The 17,639-nt window shown below is 36.7% G+C and overlaps 1 protein-coding gene across 1 annotated transcript in view; it reads right to left on the bottom strand.

Moving 5' to 3' along the window:
* HTR2C (5-hydroxytryptamine receptor 2C) overlaps positions 1-14,686 on the bottom strand; it is a 95,165-nt gene extending 80,479 nt beyond the window's left edge. The window contains exon 1 of the mRNA XM_061408773.1: positions 14,563-14,686. Coding sequence (XP_061264757.1) covers positions 14,563-14,686 — 124 coding nt within the window. The remainder of the gene's footprint in view (positions 1-14,562) is intronic.
* Between the last annotated feature and the right edge of the window lie 2,953 nt (positions 14,687-17,639).

The raw sequence follows: 17,639 nt of genomic DNA, 5'->3' as shown, positions 1-17,639 counted from the left end.
ACACTTTGCACTTTAACTATGGACATACTGTGACTTTTAATGTTGATTCTGATTGTTTTGTTTTTGCTGTTTGCTCCCTGCATCTGTAACTGTATAACTGGATTTGTTTCTAGCCTCATGAAAGCTTTTAAGTTACAAATGGTTGCTCAAACTCCTGCTACTGCTGTAGCTTCCTTCAGCTACTATTTGGGGCCCCTGGATCAGATATCCTCAATATGAGGATTAGGAGAATATGTTGCCTCACCAATTTAGGGACAACACCCATTGTCAGCTCAGAAGAAGTTATGGAATGAGAACGACGCCCCTTTTCCCTAGGCAACATAATTCTCCTAAAAGAAAAGGGGGGGATGAGAGAGTCATTTCCTAGGAAGGTTGATAAGGAGTCTAGGGGTCCCCAAGGAGAGAGGGGTCTGGAATTCTCAAGGAGGAAGAAAGGACAAATTTTTTTTCTTTCTCCACATTCCTTAGGATTATATAACAATAATGTATCCTGCCTAAGGACAGTCTTTGGATTAAACCTTCTGTTATCTTAAAATGTAAATTATGGGAGTAGGTCTGATGAGGTCTTCACAACCTCCAGACATTCTTTGGATTATATAACTTCATGGTTAACACTAGCAAGCGGGTACTCTTTCTGCCCCCTTCTGATGCCTATGTCAGAAGCTTTCTCTATTTCTTTATACTTTAATAAAACTTTACTACACAAAAGCTCTGAGCGATCAAGCCTCGTCTCTGGCCCCAGATTGAATTCTTCTCCTCCGGGGGTCAAGAATACTGGTGTCTTTGTGTGATTCAACAACAACCTTTCAAAAGGATATTCTCTAGACAGGAAACACAAAAAGGGCGTATAAACTCGAACCCAAAAGAATAAAGTAAATGGCAACAGGATCATACGTATCAATAACTACCTTAAACGTAAATGGGTTGAATGCCCCAACCAAAAGACAAAGACTGGCTGAATGGATACAAAAACCAGACCCCTATATATGTTGTCTAACTCAATGAAACTAAGCTATGCCCGTGGGGCAACCCAGGATGGGTGGGTCACGGTGGAGAGATCTGACAGAATGTGGTCCACTGGAGAAGGGAATGGCAAACCATTTCGGTATTCTTGCCTTGAGAACCCCATGAACAGTATGAAAAGGCAAAATGATAGGATACCGAAAAAGAAATTCCTCAGGTCAGTAGGTGCCCCATATGCTACTGGATATCAGTGGAGAAATAACTCTAGAAAGAATGAAGGGATGGAGCCAAAACAAAAATACCCAGCTGTGGATGTGACTGGTGATAGAAGCAAGGTCCAATGCAGTAAAGAGCAATATTGCATAGGAACTTGGAATGTCGGGTCCATGAATCAAGGCAAATTGGAAGTGGTCAAACAAAAGATGGCAAGAGTGAATGCTGACATTCAAGGAATCAGCTAACTAAAATGGACTGGAATGGGTGAATTTAACTCAGATGACCATTATATCTACTACTGCGGGAAGAAATCCCTCAGAAGAAATGGAGTAGCTATCATGGTCAACAAAAGAGTCCGAAATACAGTACTTGGATGCAATCTCAAAAACGACAGAATGATCTCTGTTCATCTCCAAGGCAAACCATTCAATATCACAGTAATCCAAGTCTACGCCCCAATCAGTAACAGTGAAGAAGCTGAAGTTAAATGATTCTATGAAGACCTACAAGACGTTTTAGAACTAACACCCAAAAAAGATGTCCTTTTCATTATAGGGGACAGGAATGCAAAAGTAGGAAGTCAAGAAACACCTGGAGTGACAGGCAAATTTTGCCTTGGAATACGGAATGAAGCAGGGCAAAGCCTATTAGAGTTTTGTGAAGAAAATGCACTGGTCATAAAAAACACCCTCTTCCAACAACACAAGACTCTACACATGGACATCACCAGACGGTCAACACTGAAATCAGATTGATTATATTCTTTGCAGCCAAAGATGGAGAAGCTCTATACAGTCAGCAAAAACAAGACCAGGAGCTGACTGTGGCTCAGACCCTGAACTCCTTATTGCCAAATTCAGACTTAAATTGAAGAAAGTAGGAAAAACCACTAGACCATTCAGGTATGACCTAAATCAAATCCCTTATGATTATACAGTGGAAGTGAGAAATAGATATAAGGGACTAGATCTGATAGATAGAGTGCCTGATGAGCTATGGAATGAGGTTCGTGACATTGTACAGGAGACAGGGATCAAGACCATCATCATGGAAAAGAAATGCAAAAAAGCAAAATGGCTGTCTGGGAAGGCCTTACAAATAGCTGTGAAAAGAAGAGAAGCGAAAAGCAAAGGAGAAAAGGAAAGATATAGGCATCTGAATGCAGAGTCCCAAAGAATAGCAAGAAGAGATAAGAAAGCCTTCCTCAGCAATCAGTGCAAAGAAATAGAGGAAAACAACAGAATGGGAAAGACTAGAGCTCTGTTCAAGAAAATCAGAGATACCAAAGGAAAATTTCATGCAAAGATGTGCTCAGTAAAGGACAGAAATGGTATGGACCTAACAGAAGCAGAAGATATTTAAAAAAGATAGCAAGAATACACAGAAGAACTGTACAAAAAAGATCTTCACGACCAAGATAATCACGATGGTGTGATCAGTGACCTAGAGCCAGACATCCTGGAATGTGAAGTCAAGTGGGCCTTAGAAAGCATCACTATGAACAAAGCTAGTGGAGGTGATGGAATTTCAGTTGAGCTATTTCAAATCCTGAAAGATGATGCTGTGAAAGTGCTGCAGTCAATATGCCAGCAAATTTGGAAAACTCAGCAGTGGGCACAGGACGGGAAAAGGTCAGTTTTCATTCCAATCCCAAAGAAAGGCAATGCCAAAGAATGCTCAAACTACCACACAATTGCACTCATCTCACATGCTAGTAAAGTAATGCTCAAAATTCTCCAAGCCAGGCATCAGCAATATGTGAACCATGAACTTCCTGATGTTCAAGCTGGTTTTAGAAAAGGCAGAGGAACCAGAGATCACATTGCCAACATCTGCTGGATCTTGGAAAAAGCAAGAGAGTTCCAGAAAAACATCTATTTCTGCCTTATTGACTAAGCCAAAGCCTTTGACTGTGTGGATCACAATAAACTGTTGAAAATTCTGAAAGAGATGGGAATACCAGACAACCTGTTCTGCCTCTTGAGAAATTTGTATGCAGGTCAGGAAGCAACAGTTAGAACTGGACATGGAACAACAGACTGGTTCCAAATAGGAAAAGGAGTACATCGAGGCTGTATATTGTCACCCTGTTTATTTAACTTATATGCAGAGTACATCATGAGAAACGCTGGACTGGAAGAAACACAAGCTGGAATCAAGATTGCCAGGAGAAATATCAATAACCTCAGATATGCAGATGACACCACCCTTATGGCAGAAAGTGAATAGGAACTAAAAAGCCTCTTGATGAAAGTGAAAGTGGAGAGTGAAAAAGTTGGCTTAAAGCTCAACATTCAGAAAACGAAGATCATGGCATCCGGTCCTTCACTTCATGGGAAATAGATGGGGGAAACAGTGGAAACAGTGTCAGACTTTATTTTGGGGGGCTCCAAAATCACTGCAGATGTTGACTGCAGCCATGAAATTAAAAGACGCTTACTCCTTAGAAGGAAAGTTATGACCAACTTGGAGAGCATATTCAAAAGCAGAGACATTACTTTGCCAACAAAGTTTCATCTAGTCAAGGGTATGGTTTTTCCTGTGGTCATGTATGGACGTGAGAGTTGGACTGTGAAGAAGGCTGAGCGCCGAAGAATTGATGCTTTTGAACTGTGGTGTTGGAGAAGACTCTTGAGAGTCCCTTGGGCTGTGAGGAGATCCAACCAGTCCATTCTGAAGGAGATCAGCCCTGGGATTTCTTTGGAAGGAATGATGCTAAAGCTGAAACTCCAGTACTTTGGCCACCTCATGCGAAGAGTTGACTTTTTGGAAAAGACTATGATAGTGGGAGGGATTGGGGGCAAGAGGAGAAGGGGACGACAGAGGATGAGATGGCTGGATGGCATCACTGACCTGATGGGCATGAGTCTGAGTGAACTCCAGGAGTTGGTACTGGACAGGGAGGCCTGGTGTGCTGCAATTCATGGTGTCGCAAAGAGTCGGACACGACTGAGTGACTTATCTGATCTGATCTGATCTGTTATATGTTTTCTACAAGAGACCCACCTCAAAACAGGGGATACATACAGACTGAAAGTGAAGGGCTGGAAAAAGATTTTCCATGCAAATAGAGACCAAAAGAAAGCAGGAGTATGAATACTCATATCAGATAAAATAGACTTTAAAACAAAGGCTGTGAAAAGAGACAAAGAGGGTCACTACATAATGATCAAAGGGTCAATCCAAAAAGAAGATATAACAATTATAAATATGTATGCACCTAACATAGGAGCACCGTGATATGTAAGACAAATGCTAACAAGTATGAAGGGGAAATTAACAATAACACAGTAAAAGTGGGAGACTTTAATATCCCACTCATATCTATGGATAGATCAACCAAACAGAAAATTAATAAGGAAACACAGACTTTAAAGAATATAATAGACCAGTTAGACCTAATTGATATCTATAGGACATTTCACCCCAAAACAAAGAATTTCACTTTTTTTTCAAGTGCACACAGAACCTTCTCCAGGATAGATCACATCCTGGGCCATAAATCTAGCCTTGGTAAATTCAAAACAATTGAAATCATTCCAAGCATCTTTTCTGACCACAATGCAGTAAGATTAGATCTCAAATACAGGAGAAAAAATACTAAAAATTCCAGCATATGGAGGCTGAACAACACGCTGCTGAATAACCAACAAATCACAGAAGAAATCAAAAAAGAAAACAAAATTTGCATAGAAACGAATGAAAATGAAAACAAAACAACCCAAAACCTGTGGGACACTGTAAAATCAGTCCTAAGGGGAAAGTTCATAGTAATACAGGCATACCTCAAGAAACAAGAAAAAAGTCAAATAAATAACCTAACTCTACACCTAAAGCAACTAGAAAAGGAAAAAATGAAGAACCCCAGGGTTAGTAGAAGGAAAAAAATCTTAAAAATTAGGGCAGAAATAAATGCAAAAGAAACAAAAGAGACCATAGCAAAAGTCAACAAAGCCAAAAGCTGGTTCTTTGAAAGGATAAATAAAATTGACAAACCATTAGCCAGACTCATCAAGAAACAAAGGGAGAAAAACCAAATCAATAAAATTAGAAATGAAATGGAGAGATCACAACAGACAACACAGAAATACAGAGGATCATAAGAGACTACCATCAGCAATTATATGCCAATAAAATGGACAATGTGGAAGAAATGGACAAATTCTTAGAAAAGTACAACTTTCCAAAACTGTACCAGGAAGAAATAGAAAATCTTAACAGACCCATCACAAGCATGGAAATTGAAACTGTAATCAGAAATCTTCCAGCAAACAAAAGCCCAGGTCCAGATGGCTTCACAGCTGAATTCTACCAAAAATGTAGAGAAGAGCTAACACCTATCCTACTCAAACTCTTCCAGAAAATTGCAGAGAAAGGTAAACTTCCAAACTCATTCTATGAGGCCACCATCACCCTAATACCAAAATCTGAAAAAGATGCCACCAAAAAAAGAAAACTACAGGCCAATATCACTGATGAACATAGATGCAAAAACCCTTAACAAAATTCTAGCAACGAGAATCCAACAACACATTAAAAAGATCATACACCACGACCAAGTGGGCTTTATCCCAGGGAAGCAAGGATTCTTCAATATCCACAAAGCAATCAATGTAATACACCTCATTAGCAAATTGAAAAATAAAAGACATATGATTATCTCAATAGATGCAGAGAAACCCTTTGACACAATTCAACATCCATTTATGATAAGAACTCTCCAGAAAGCAGGAATAGAAGGAATATACCTCAACATAATAAAAGCTATAGATGACAAACCCACAGCAAACATTATCTTCGATGGTGAAAAATTGAAAGCAATCCCCTAAAGTCAGGAACAAGACAAGGGTGCCCACTTTCACCACTACTATTCAACATAGTTTTGGAAGTTTGGGCCACAGCAATCAGAGCAGAAAAAAAAAAAAAATAAAAGGAATCCAAATTGGAAAAGAAGAAGTAAAACACTCACTATTTGCAGATGACATGATCCTCTACATAGAAAACTCTAAAGACTCTACCAGAAAATTACTAGAGCTAATCAATGAATATAGTAAAGTTGCAGGATATAAAAAATTAACACATAGAAATCCCTTGCATTCCTATACATAAGTAATGAGAAAATAGAAAGATAAATTAAGGAAACAATTCCATTCACCATTGCAACAAAAAGAATAAAATACTTAGGAATATATCTACCTAAAGAAACTAAAGACCTATATATAGAAAACTATAAAACACTGGTGAAAGAAATCAAAGAGGACACTAATAGATGGAGAAATATACCATGTTCATGGATTGGAAGAGTCAATATAGTGAAAATGAGTATACTACCCAAAGCAATTTATAGATTCAATGCAATCCCTATCAAGCTACCAACGGTATTCTTCACAGAGCTAGAACAAATAATTTCACAATTTGTATGGAAATACAAAAAACCTCGAATAGCCAAAGCAATCTTGAGAAAGAAGAATGGAACTGGAGGAATCAACCTACCTGACTTCAGGCTCTACTACAAAGCCACAGTCATCAAGACAGTATGGTACTGGCATAAAGACAGAAATATAGATCAGTGGAACAAAATAGAAAGCCCAGAGATAAATCCACACACCTATGGACACGTTATCTTTGACAAAGGAGGCAAGAATATACAATGGATTAAAGACAATCTCCTTAACAAGTGGTGCTGGGAAAACTGGTCAACCACTTGTAAAAGAATGAAACTAGAACACTTTCTAACACCATACACAAAAATAAACTCAAAATGGATTAAAGATCTAAACATAAGACCAGAAACTATAAAACTCCTAGAGGAGAACATAGGCAAAACACTCTCTGACATACATCACAGCAGGATTCTCTATGACCCACCTCCCAGAATATTGGAAATAAAAGCAAAAGTAAACAAATGGGACCTAATTAAACTTAAAAGCTTCTGCACAACAAAGGAAACTATAAGCAAGGTGAAAAGACAGCCTTCAGAATGGGAGAAAATAATAGCAAATGAAGCAACTGACAAACAACTAATCCCAAAAATATACAAGCAACTCCTACAGCTCAATTCCAGAAAAATAAACGACCCAATCAAAAAATGGGTCAAAGAACTTAATACACATTTCTCCAAAGAAGACATACAGATGGCTAACAAACACATGAAAAGATGCTCAATATCACTCATTATCAGAGAAATGCAAATCAAAACCACAATGAGGTACCATTTCACTCCAGTCAGAATGGCTGTGATCCAAAAATCTACAAGCAATAAATGCTGGAGAGGGTGTGGAGAAAAGGGAACCCTCTTACACTTTGGTGGGAATGCAAACTAGTACAGGCCACTATGGAGAACAGTGTGGAGATTCCTTAAAAGACTGGAAATAGAACTGCCTTATGACCCAGCAATCCCACTGCTAGGCATACACAGTGAGGAAACCAGAATTGAAAGAGACACATGTACCCCAATGTTCATCGCAGCACTGTTTACAATAGCCAGGACATGGAAACAACCTAGATGTCCATCAGCAGATGAATGGATAAGAAAGCAGTGGTACATATACACAATGGAGTATTACTCAGCCATTAAAAAGAATACATTTGAAACAGTTCTAATGAGGTGGATGAAACTGGAGCCTATTATACAGAGTGAAGTAAGCCAGAAAGAAAAACACCAACGCAGTATACTAACACATATATATATGGAATTTAGAAAGATGATAACAATAACCCGGTGTACGAGACAGCAAAAGAGACACTGATGTGTAGAACAGTCTTATGGACTCTGTGGGAGAGGGAGAGGGTGGGATGATTTGGGAGAATGGTATTGAAACATGAATAATATCATATATGAAATGAGTTGCCAGTCCAGGTTCGATGAACGATACAGGATGCTTGGGGCTGGTGCACTGGGACGACCCAGAGGGATGGTACGGGGAGGGAGGAGGCAGGAGGGTTCAGGATGGGGAACATGTGTATACCTGTGGCGGATTCATGTTGATATATGGCAAAACCAATACAATATTTTAAGTTAAAAAATAAAATAAAAAAAAAAGAATGAATTAAGTTATATTGATTACAAAAGAATTCAGGAGTCTTTACCAATACAAATCAATGAATAACAAAGTGGGCAAGAAAATCCTTCCATAGAGTATGCCAACTAATAAAGGAAGAAAGAATAATAAAGTGAGAAAAATTATCAGTCTACCATCACATAATAATAAATGGTTCGGAGATGAATCATCAGTGGATTCTAAGTCCATTGGGTTAAAGCTTATTGGGAAATAATTTCTTAATTTACAAATATATGTAGATTTTTCTATTTACCTTTTGGTAAACATTTCTATTTCATTTTAATTTGAATCACTTTATGATTACAACACTTGAAATTTATTGAGAATTAATTTATGGTCAAATATATGGTCAATTTTGAGAAATATTTCTTGAAAATAACATAAAAATGTATTTTTCACTTGTCAATGAGTTCAGCTTTTTTCATTGGCCTCATACAATCACTGAAAAGAGTGTGTTAAAATCTTATACCATGATTGCAGATTTGTCTGTCTTTACAATTCTGTCCATTTTTGACTTAGTAATGTTGAGGCCATATTATTACACATATACATGTTTATTATGCTGTGTCTTTCAAGTGAATTAAATCCTTCATCATTATGAAGTAACTGTTCTTTAAAATTATTATTTTTTGCTGAAAAATATATCCTGGTAAATTGTTAACATAGCTACACGGTCTTTCCATTGGTTAGTGCTTTTGTGGGGTACCTTTTTAATCCTTTAATTTCCTTGTAATTTGTATATGCTTCTTATAAACAAACACATAGATTATTTTTTCAACTCTTGCCTGAGAGTCTTAGAATATTTACTTCCATTTACAATGAATATAACTACGGATATATTTGGTTTTAATTCTGCCATCTTAGTACATGTTTCTATATTTTGCCACCTGATTTGTATTTCCTTTCTTTTAATATTTTATTGCCTCTGTTTGGATTTATTATATTATTCTCTAATATTTTTCTATAAATTTGGAAGTTAAACATTTCTTTTCTATTAGTGATTACCTTTGAATGGACATGTTATACTTAGTTATCAAAGCTTAATATTAAATATCATTTTTATTTTTCTCCTAGACAATGAAAAAGTTTACTTTCAACCCTCTGTTCTTATATGCTATTGTTTTGTGAATTTTGGTTTCATTAATATGCTGAGTCTATAAAAATTATCATTATTGTTTTATAAGTCAATGTTTATGTTTAACTTCACATTTACCATTTGCATTGCATTTAGTCACTTCCTGCATCTCCAGCCTTCCATTTGTGGCCATTTTCCTTTGTTTAAAGATATCCTTTATTATTTTGTTAATTAAGAGTTTGCTTTTGTCATGTTCTCTTAGTTTTTGCTTGTCTGATAATGTCTTTATTTCACTTTGATTCTTGAGTGATTCTATAATTTTGCTGAATATATGATTCTAATTTAGCATTCACTTTTTTAAAACTTTATTTTGTATTGGGATATAGCTGATTAATAATGTGATAATTTCAGACGATTAGTGAAGGGACTCAGTTATACATATATCAGTTATACATATATTGACACTACCATTTGAATGGTAGTGTTGAAGGTAGTGTTGAATGGTAGTTCTCACTGTTGTTGAGAAGGCATTCATCCATCTTATCATTGCTTTATTGAACTAAACTTGATCTTTTTTTTCTTTAAGGTTTATATTTTCTCTTTTTCTGCAATGTCATTATGAAGGCTCTAAATGTGGACTGCTTTTTATTCATTCTGCCTGAGACTTGTTGAGCTCTTTAAATGTGAGTATCCATGTCTTTCATCAATTTGAAAAGCCATTATTTCTTCAAATCTTGTTTTCCTACCATTCTTTTCTCACCTTGTGGAACTCTTCTAATTTTATACTGTATTTCTATTATCTTCTTATTTTCTCTTTTATAATCTTCCAATTTTCCTTGCTTCATTCATCACAGTTTCCTGTAACTGACATCCAGTAATGCTCTCTTAGTCTTCTCATCCAGTAATGCTTTCTCTTGTCTAATCTGCCCTTGAGTTCTAAAGTTTTCATGTCAGTGCTTAAGTTCCACATTTTCTCATTGTTTATTGATTGTATCTTAAATGTCATGCTTTATAGTTTGCAGTTTCTTGCTGAAATATTTAAGTTTAGCTTATAATTTTCATGTGCTGTGTTGTGTTTAGCCACTCAGTTGTGTCTGACTCTTTGCGACCCTGTGGACTATAGCCTGCCAGGATCCTCTGTCCATGGGAAGTCACCAGGGAGGAATAATGGAGTGGGTTGCCATGTCCTCCTCCAGGGGATCTTCCCAACCCAAGAGTCAAGTCCAGGTCTCCCGCATTGCAGGCAAATTCTTCACCATCTGAGCCACCAGGGAAGCCCAAGAACACTGGAGTGGGTAGCCTATACTTTCTCCAGGGGATCTTCCCAACTCAGGAATTGAACCAGGGTCTCATGCATTGCAGGCAGATTCTTTACCAGCTGAGCTACCAGGGAAGCGCTAATTTCCATGTGCAAACTACAAACAAAACACACTGTCTTGTTTTCTTCATGTTGTCTTATTTCTTCTTTTCCATTGAATCCTTCCAATGAAGGACTGATATTGAAGCTGAAACTCCAATACTTTGGCCTCCTGATGAAAAACTGACTCATTGGAAAAGACCCTGATGCTGGGAAAGATTGAAGGCAAGAGGAGAAGGGGACAACAGAGGATAAAATGGTTGAATGGCATCCCCAACCCAATGGACATGAGTTTGAGCAAGTTCTGGGAGTTGGGGATGGACAGGGAAGCCTGGCATGCTGCAGTCCATGGGGTCGCAAAGAGTCTGACACGACTGAGCAACTGAATTGAACTGATATGGTTCATGTTGTCTTGTTTCTTCATGTGCCTGTTTATCATTGTATTTCAGTTACAGGAATTAAAAATAATTGAAAGAAATAATTTCAAACCTAGGATAATTTTTTTTTTTGCTTCTATCAAGAAAATTAGAAAGGTCAAAAATATGAAATCACTTTATTCCAATTTTCAGGCTCAATATTTTTTTGGTTACATAGGTGACTTGAATGAAGCCTGAACTCCATGTCAATGGTTGTTTAACTCTGCTTCATCTGTATTTCTAGTGTACAGGCCTTTGGGATCCAAAAATAAGCTCAAGTTGATTGACCTTTGCCAGGCTCATGAGATTAGAATGAGCTTCTCAACCTTTTTATCACATCTTCAGGTTTGCAAATGCTTCATTAGCAGACACGACCCAAAAGTCATACTCATTTTTCTGGATCTCTGTCTTTCTGGATGTCTCACTATTTTATTATCTTCTCAATGCTTATAATTTTTTTCCATATTTTTGTTGTCTTTAGCACAAGGATCTGTCTAAATTACACAGGCTGTAATTGTTGGAAGTTAATACTTTTGTAATTATTAGAAGCTTATGGCAGAAAGTGAAGAGGAACTAAAAAGCCTCTTGATGAAAGTGAAAGTGGAGAGTGAAAAAGTTGGCTTAAAGCTCAACATTCAGAAAACGAAGATCATGGCATCTGGTCCCATCACTTCATGGGAAATAGATGGGGAAACAGTGGAAACAGTGTCAGACTTTATCTTTTTGGGCTCCAAAATCACTGCAGATGGTGACTGCAGCCATGAAATTAAAAGATGCTTACTCCTTTGAAGGAAAGTTATGACCAACCTAGAAAGCATATTCAAAAGCAGAGACATTACTTTGCCAACAAAGGTCCATCTAGTCAAGGCTATGGTTTTTCCTGTTGTCATGTATGGATGTGCGAGTTGGACTGTGAAGAAGGCTGAGCGCTGAAGAATTGATGCTTTTGAACTGTGGTGTTGGAGAAGACTCTTGAGAGTCCCTTGGACTGCAAGGAGATCCAACCAGTCCATTCTGAAGGAGATCAGTCCTGAGATTTCTTTGGAAGGAATGATGCTAAAGCTGAAACTCCAGTACTTTGGCCACCTCATGCGAAGAGTTGACTCACTGGAAAAGACTCTGATGGTGGGAGGGATTGGGGGCAGGAGGAGAAGGGGGATGGTAGAGGATGAGATGGCTGGATGGCGTCACTGACTCAATGGACGTGAGTCTGGGTGAACTCCAGGTGTTGGTGATGGACAGGGAGGCCTGGTGTGCTGCAATTCATGGGGTCGCAAAGAGTTGGACACGACTGAGCAACTGAACTGAACTGAACTGAACTGATGCTGTTGAACTGTGGTGTTGGAGAAAACTCTTGGAGTCACTTGGACTGCAAGGAGATCCAGCCAGTCAATGCTAAAGGAAATTAGTCCTGAATAATAATCAGAAGGACTGATACTGAAGTTGAAATTCCAATACTTTGGCCACTTGATGTGAAGAACTGACTCATTGAAAAAGACCCTGATGCTGGGAAAGATTGAAGGTGAGAGAAGGGGATGACAGAGGATGAGATGGTTGGATGACATCACTGATTCGATGGACATAAGTTTGAGTAAGCCCTGGGAGTTGGTGATGGACAGGGAAGCCTGGCATGCTGCAGTCCATGGGGTTGGAAAGAGTCAGACATGACTGAGCAACTCAACTGAACTGAATGCTTCTAATATTCTGATTTAATTTAGCTGTGTATTTCTCTTGTAAGCACCATAAGAACTAGCATCTTCCTAGAGAAGCTCTTCAGGATGGAGATGGTAAAAATCTGTAAACCTTTGGACATATAGTTCAAATTGTGTATATAGATGCACTTTTCTTTCTGGAAGATGTTTCATTGCTTTTTATCTAAAGGTGTGTGTGTGTGTGTGTGTGTGTGTGTGTGTGTGTGTGTGTAGCCACCTATAATAGAACAATCTTAAAACTTAAATTTATTTTATCAATAAATCCAGAGTCAAAAATCTTTCAATGATATTAGAAACATGGTCTTGATCTTGTAAAATTTACTGAAATCTTTTACAGAAACATAACTTTGAAGAATTATTTAATGAAACTCTAACTTTAAATTCCAACTGGAAGAGAAAAAATAAAAGGAAAAAAATGGATTATATGCCAATCAGTTAAATTTTGTGACTTGAATATTAGTGTTCCATCACTTCATGGCAAATAGATGGGGAAACAATGGAAATAGTGAGAGACTTTAATTTTTTGTGCTCCAAAATCACTGCAGATTGTGACTGCAGCCATTAAATTAAACGATACTTAATCCTTGGAAGAAAAGCTATGACCAACCTAGACAGCATATTAAAAACCAGAGACATTACTTTGCCAACAAAGGTCTGTCCAGTCAAAGTTATGGTTTTTCCAGTAGTCATGTATGGATGTGAGAGTTGGACTATAAAGAAAACTGAGCACTGAAGAATTGATGCTTTTGAACTGTGGTGTTGGGAGAAGACTCTTGAGAGTCCCTTGGACTGCAAGGAGATCCAACCAGTCCATTATAAAGGAAGTCAGTCCTGAATATTCATTGGAAGGATTGATGTTGAAGCTGAAACTCCAATACTTTGGCCACCTGAAGCAAAGAAGTGACTCATTGGAAGAGACCCTGATGCTGGGAAAGATTGAAGGCAGGAGGAGAAGGGGATGACAGAGGATGAGATGGTTGGATGACATCACCGACTAAATGGACATGAGTTTGAGTAAACTCCAGGAGTTGGTGATGGACAGGGAGGCCTGGTGTGCTACAGTCCATTGGGTTGCAAAGAGTCAGACATGACTGAGTGACTGAACTGACTGACTGAACTGAAGGTATGCAAATTTAAAATATAAGCAATAAGATCATTTCTATCCCTTCAACCTCCCCCAAATCTTCAAAGAAACCAATAGATGTTTTTCTTTTTGTATAACCAGAATTCAAGGATACATTAAAAAATATGGGGTAAATAGTATATTTTACATAGATTAACAGTATAAATTTAGACATGTTTACTTTGTGAAGATTTGTATTGCACTATAAAATTTTCTACTGAAGATACAGAGTTAGAATAAAAATGCTAGGATTAATATTCTGGGATAGATTGATCTTTTCCAAGATTTAAATGCTCTATTTTAAAAATTTAAACTTTGCCATATATTTTTGTCATCTTCAAATCATTTTAAATATCTCACAGGTATGTGTCTGTGTTGCAGAATTCATTGGCACTTTGACTCACAAAATAATTTAGCAGCATAAATGTGAACTTTACTTTTGCATATTCATATGCTTTACATTTCTCTCATTATTGTTAACCTAAATATCAGATAAATAGGTTAAGAATAATCATTAACTAGAAGAATCCCGATTAAACGCAAATGTTACCAGTCGACGTCTGTACGTTGTTCACAGTACATAATCCGAAAGTATTGAGCATAGCCGCTGCAATTCTACTGGCCAAGAAAGTTAATTACCTAAAGAAATTGCCCAAACAATAGCAATCTTCATGATGGCCTTAGTCCGTGAATTGAAACGGCTATGCTCAATAGGATTACGTATTGCTACATACCGATCCAGCGAAATAGCGCAGAGGTGCATGATGGACGCTGTAGAAAATAAAACATCTAAAGAAATCCAGACGGGGCACAAATATCTAGGTAGTGGCCAGACATAATCTGAAAGAGAACAGAGAGAAGACAAGAAGAACATGTTATGCAAATTATACTGACTATAGTTTTAGTCTATTTTTTCTCATAATCTAAATTTTTAAAAGGAAGTGAAATTTGGTATGCATTGTTTTTCCATAGTAATGATGATGACAATGATGACAATAACAATAATGCATTCAGTGTTACATATATTATTTTTTATTGAGGTAAAACTTACATATTATAAAATTAATCATTTAAAATTGTGCAATCCTGAAGCATTTAGTGCATTCACATCATCATGTAACCATCTCCTCTTTCTAGTTCTAAAACATTTCATCATTGCAAAAGGAAACTTCTACCCATTAAGCAGTCACTCTCCATTTTCCCATTTTTCACCCTCCTACCCGTCCCCCTCCCCAGCCCCTGAAAATTTCTTATTTGTTTTTTATCTCTTGAATTTAGCTAATCTGGGTATTTCATATAACCAGAATCATACAGTAGGCAACATTTTGTGTCTTACTTCTTTCACTTAGCACAGTATTTTTAAGGTTCTTCCATTTTGTAGCTTCTATCAGTACTTCATTCTTTTCTATCACTGATGCTTTTATCAGTTGAGATTTTTTTTTTTTTTGGATGCTCTTATAAATGGAATTGTTCTCTCAATTTCATTTATGATTTTCTCATTTCTCCTGTATAGAACTATAATTAATTTTCATGTATTAATCTTGTATCCTCCAACTTTGCTGAATTCATTTATTAGATCTATATTTTTATGTGTGGGTTCTTTAGGATATTCCATATGAAAGATCATGTCATCTGTGAAAAGTGGTAATTTTATTTTTTCTTTTCCAGTTTTCCTCTGCCTTTTATTTTCTTTCTTGTTTGATTTCTCTAGATAGAATTTCCAGTGCAATGTTAAGTGTAAGTAGTTAAAGCAGATGTCTTGTCTTTTTCCTGATCTTAAAGTGTAATCTTTCATTCTTTCATTATTGAGCCAGATGTTAACTGTGGGTTTTTCATAAATGCCCTTTATCGTGTTGAGGAAGATTCCTTTTATACCTAGTTTGTTGCATGTTTTTATCATGAAAGAGTGATGGGTTTTGCTAAATACCTTTTCTCTATCAGTAGAGATGATCCTGTGCTTCTCTTACCTTTATTGTATTAATGTGATGTATTACGTTAATTGACTTTTATATGCTGAGCCATCTTTCATTCCTGGGATAAGTCACACTTGGTTATGATGTATAATATGATGCCAAATTTAGTTTGCTTTTATTTTGTTGAGGATTTTTTGCATCTATATTCAAAAGTGACATTGGTCTATACTTATCTTTTCTTGTAATCTGAATTTGGTATCTGGATAATGCTGATCTCATAGAATGAGTTACAATTGTTCCCTCATCTTTTATTTTGTAGGAGTTTGAAAAATACTGGTGTTAATTCTTCTTTAAATGATTGATAAAATTTTCCAGTGGAGCCATCTGGTCCAGGACTTGTCTTGCTGGCAGATTTTTTGACTATTGATAAAATGTCTTTACTTGTTATCAGAGTCTTTATTTCTTCTTGAGACACTTTTAGTAGTTTGCATGTTTCTAGGAATTTGTTCATTTAGTTTAGGTTATGTGGTTTGTTGGAGTACAATTGTTCGCTTATTATTTTATAATTCTTTTAATTTCTCTAAGTTCAGTCATAATGCCCCTCACCACTTTCATTTTTAATTTTAGAAATTTGTGTCTTCTCTCTTTTTTTCATAGTATTTCTAGTTGAAGGTTTATCAACTTTGTTGACTTTACTGTGCCTTGAATCTCAATTTCTCCATTTTTTGAAGTAGAGTTTATAGTTTTGCCATATACAGAATTCTTGGTTGACAGAATTTTTGTTGTTGTTGCATGCTTTAAATCTGCAATCTCATAGCCTTCTGGCCCCCATGGTTTCTAAAGAGAAATCCATTATTAATCTTGTTAAAGATCCTGTATAATTTTGACCATAATGTCTTGGTGTGGACCCCTTGAAATAATATATGTTTATAGAGTTCATTGAGCTTCTTATACATATAGATTCATATCTTTCCTCAAAGTGTGAAAAATTTTGGCCAATAGTTCCTTAAATTTCTTTCTGTGTGTTTTCCCCCTTCTCCTCCTCTTCTGGCACTATCATTATGCATGTGTTAGTAAACTTGATAGTGTCTCACGTGTCTCTAGGGTGCTGTTCATTTTCCTTCATCTATTCTCTTTCTTCTCACACTGGATGAGCTCAATTGATCTGTCTCAAAGTTCTTCAATTTTTCCTTCTTTTTGCTCAGTTCTGCAGTTGAATCAGTCTAGTAAATTTTTAACTTCAGTTTTTGCATTTTTCATCCTCCAAATATCTATTTGATTTTTTCCTATAATTTATATTCCTTTATTGCTATTCTTTGTTGACATGACATTTTCCTTATTTCCTTTGGTTCTTTGTCCATGATTTCCTTTGGCTATATGAGCATTTTGAGAGTTGATTTAAAGCCTTTGTCTATTTAAGTTTAATGCCTAGGCTTCCTCAGTATCATTTTCTATTTTTTTTTTTTTTTACTATGAAGGAGTCATACTTTCTAGTTTCTTTGCATTCTTCTTACCTTTGATGAAACTTGAATATTTTGAACTTCATAATGCGGCAACTCAGGAATTTAGATTTTTCTCCCCCTAGACATGCATGGTTCAGAGGTCAGCTAGAGATTTAAGCAGAGTTTATGGTTCCCCAGAGAAGAATCTGTGGTTCGCTCCATCTCTATCCTTTCCTAGATTTTCCCTCAACTTCTAGTTTTGAGATTTCCTCAAATTCTGTCTTCAGTTCCTCTGAGCTACTAAAACTACAGATTTTTGGGAAGTTTAGTATTTTACCTGGCATAGACTGCATCTTCCACT

The sequence above is a fragment of the Bos javanicus genome, chromosome X, assembly GCF_032452875.1.
Source record: "Bos javanicus breed banteng chromosome X, ARS-OSU_banteng_1.0, whole genome shotgun sequence".
Taxonomy (NCBI): Eukaryota; Metazoa; Chordata; class Mammalia; order Artiodactyla; family Bovidae; genus Bos; species Bos javanicus.
The sequence above is the reverse complement of the archived record's forward strand: the minus strand, read 5'-3'. Positions and strand labels throughout refer to the sequence as shown.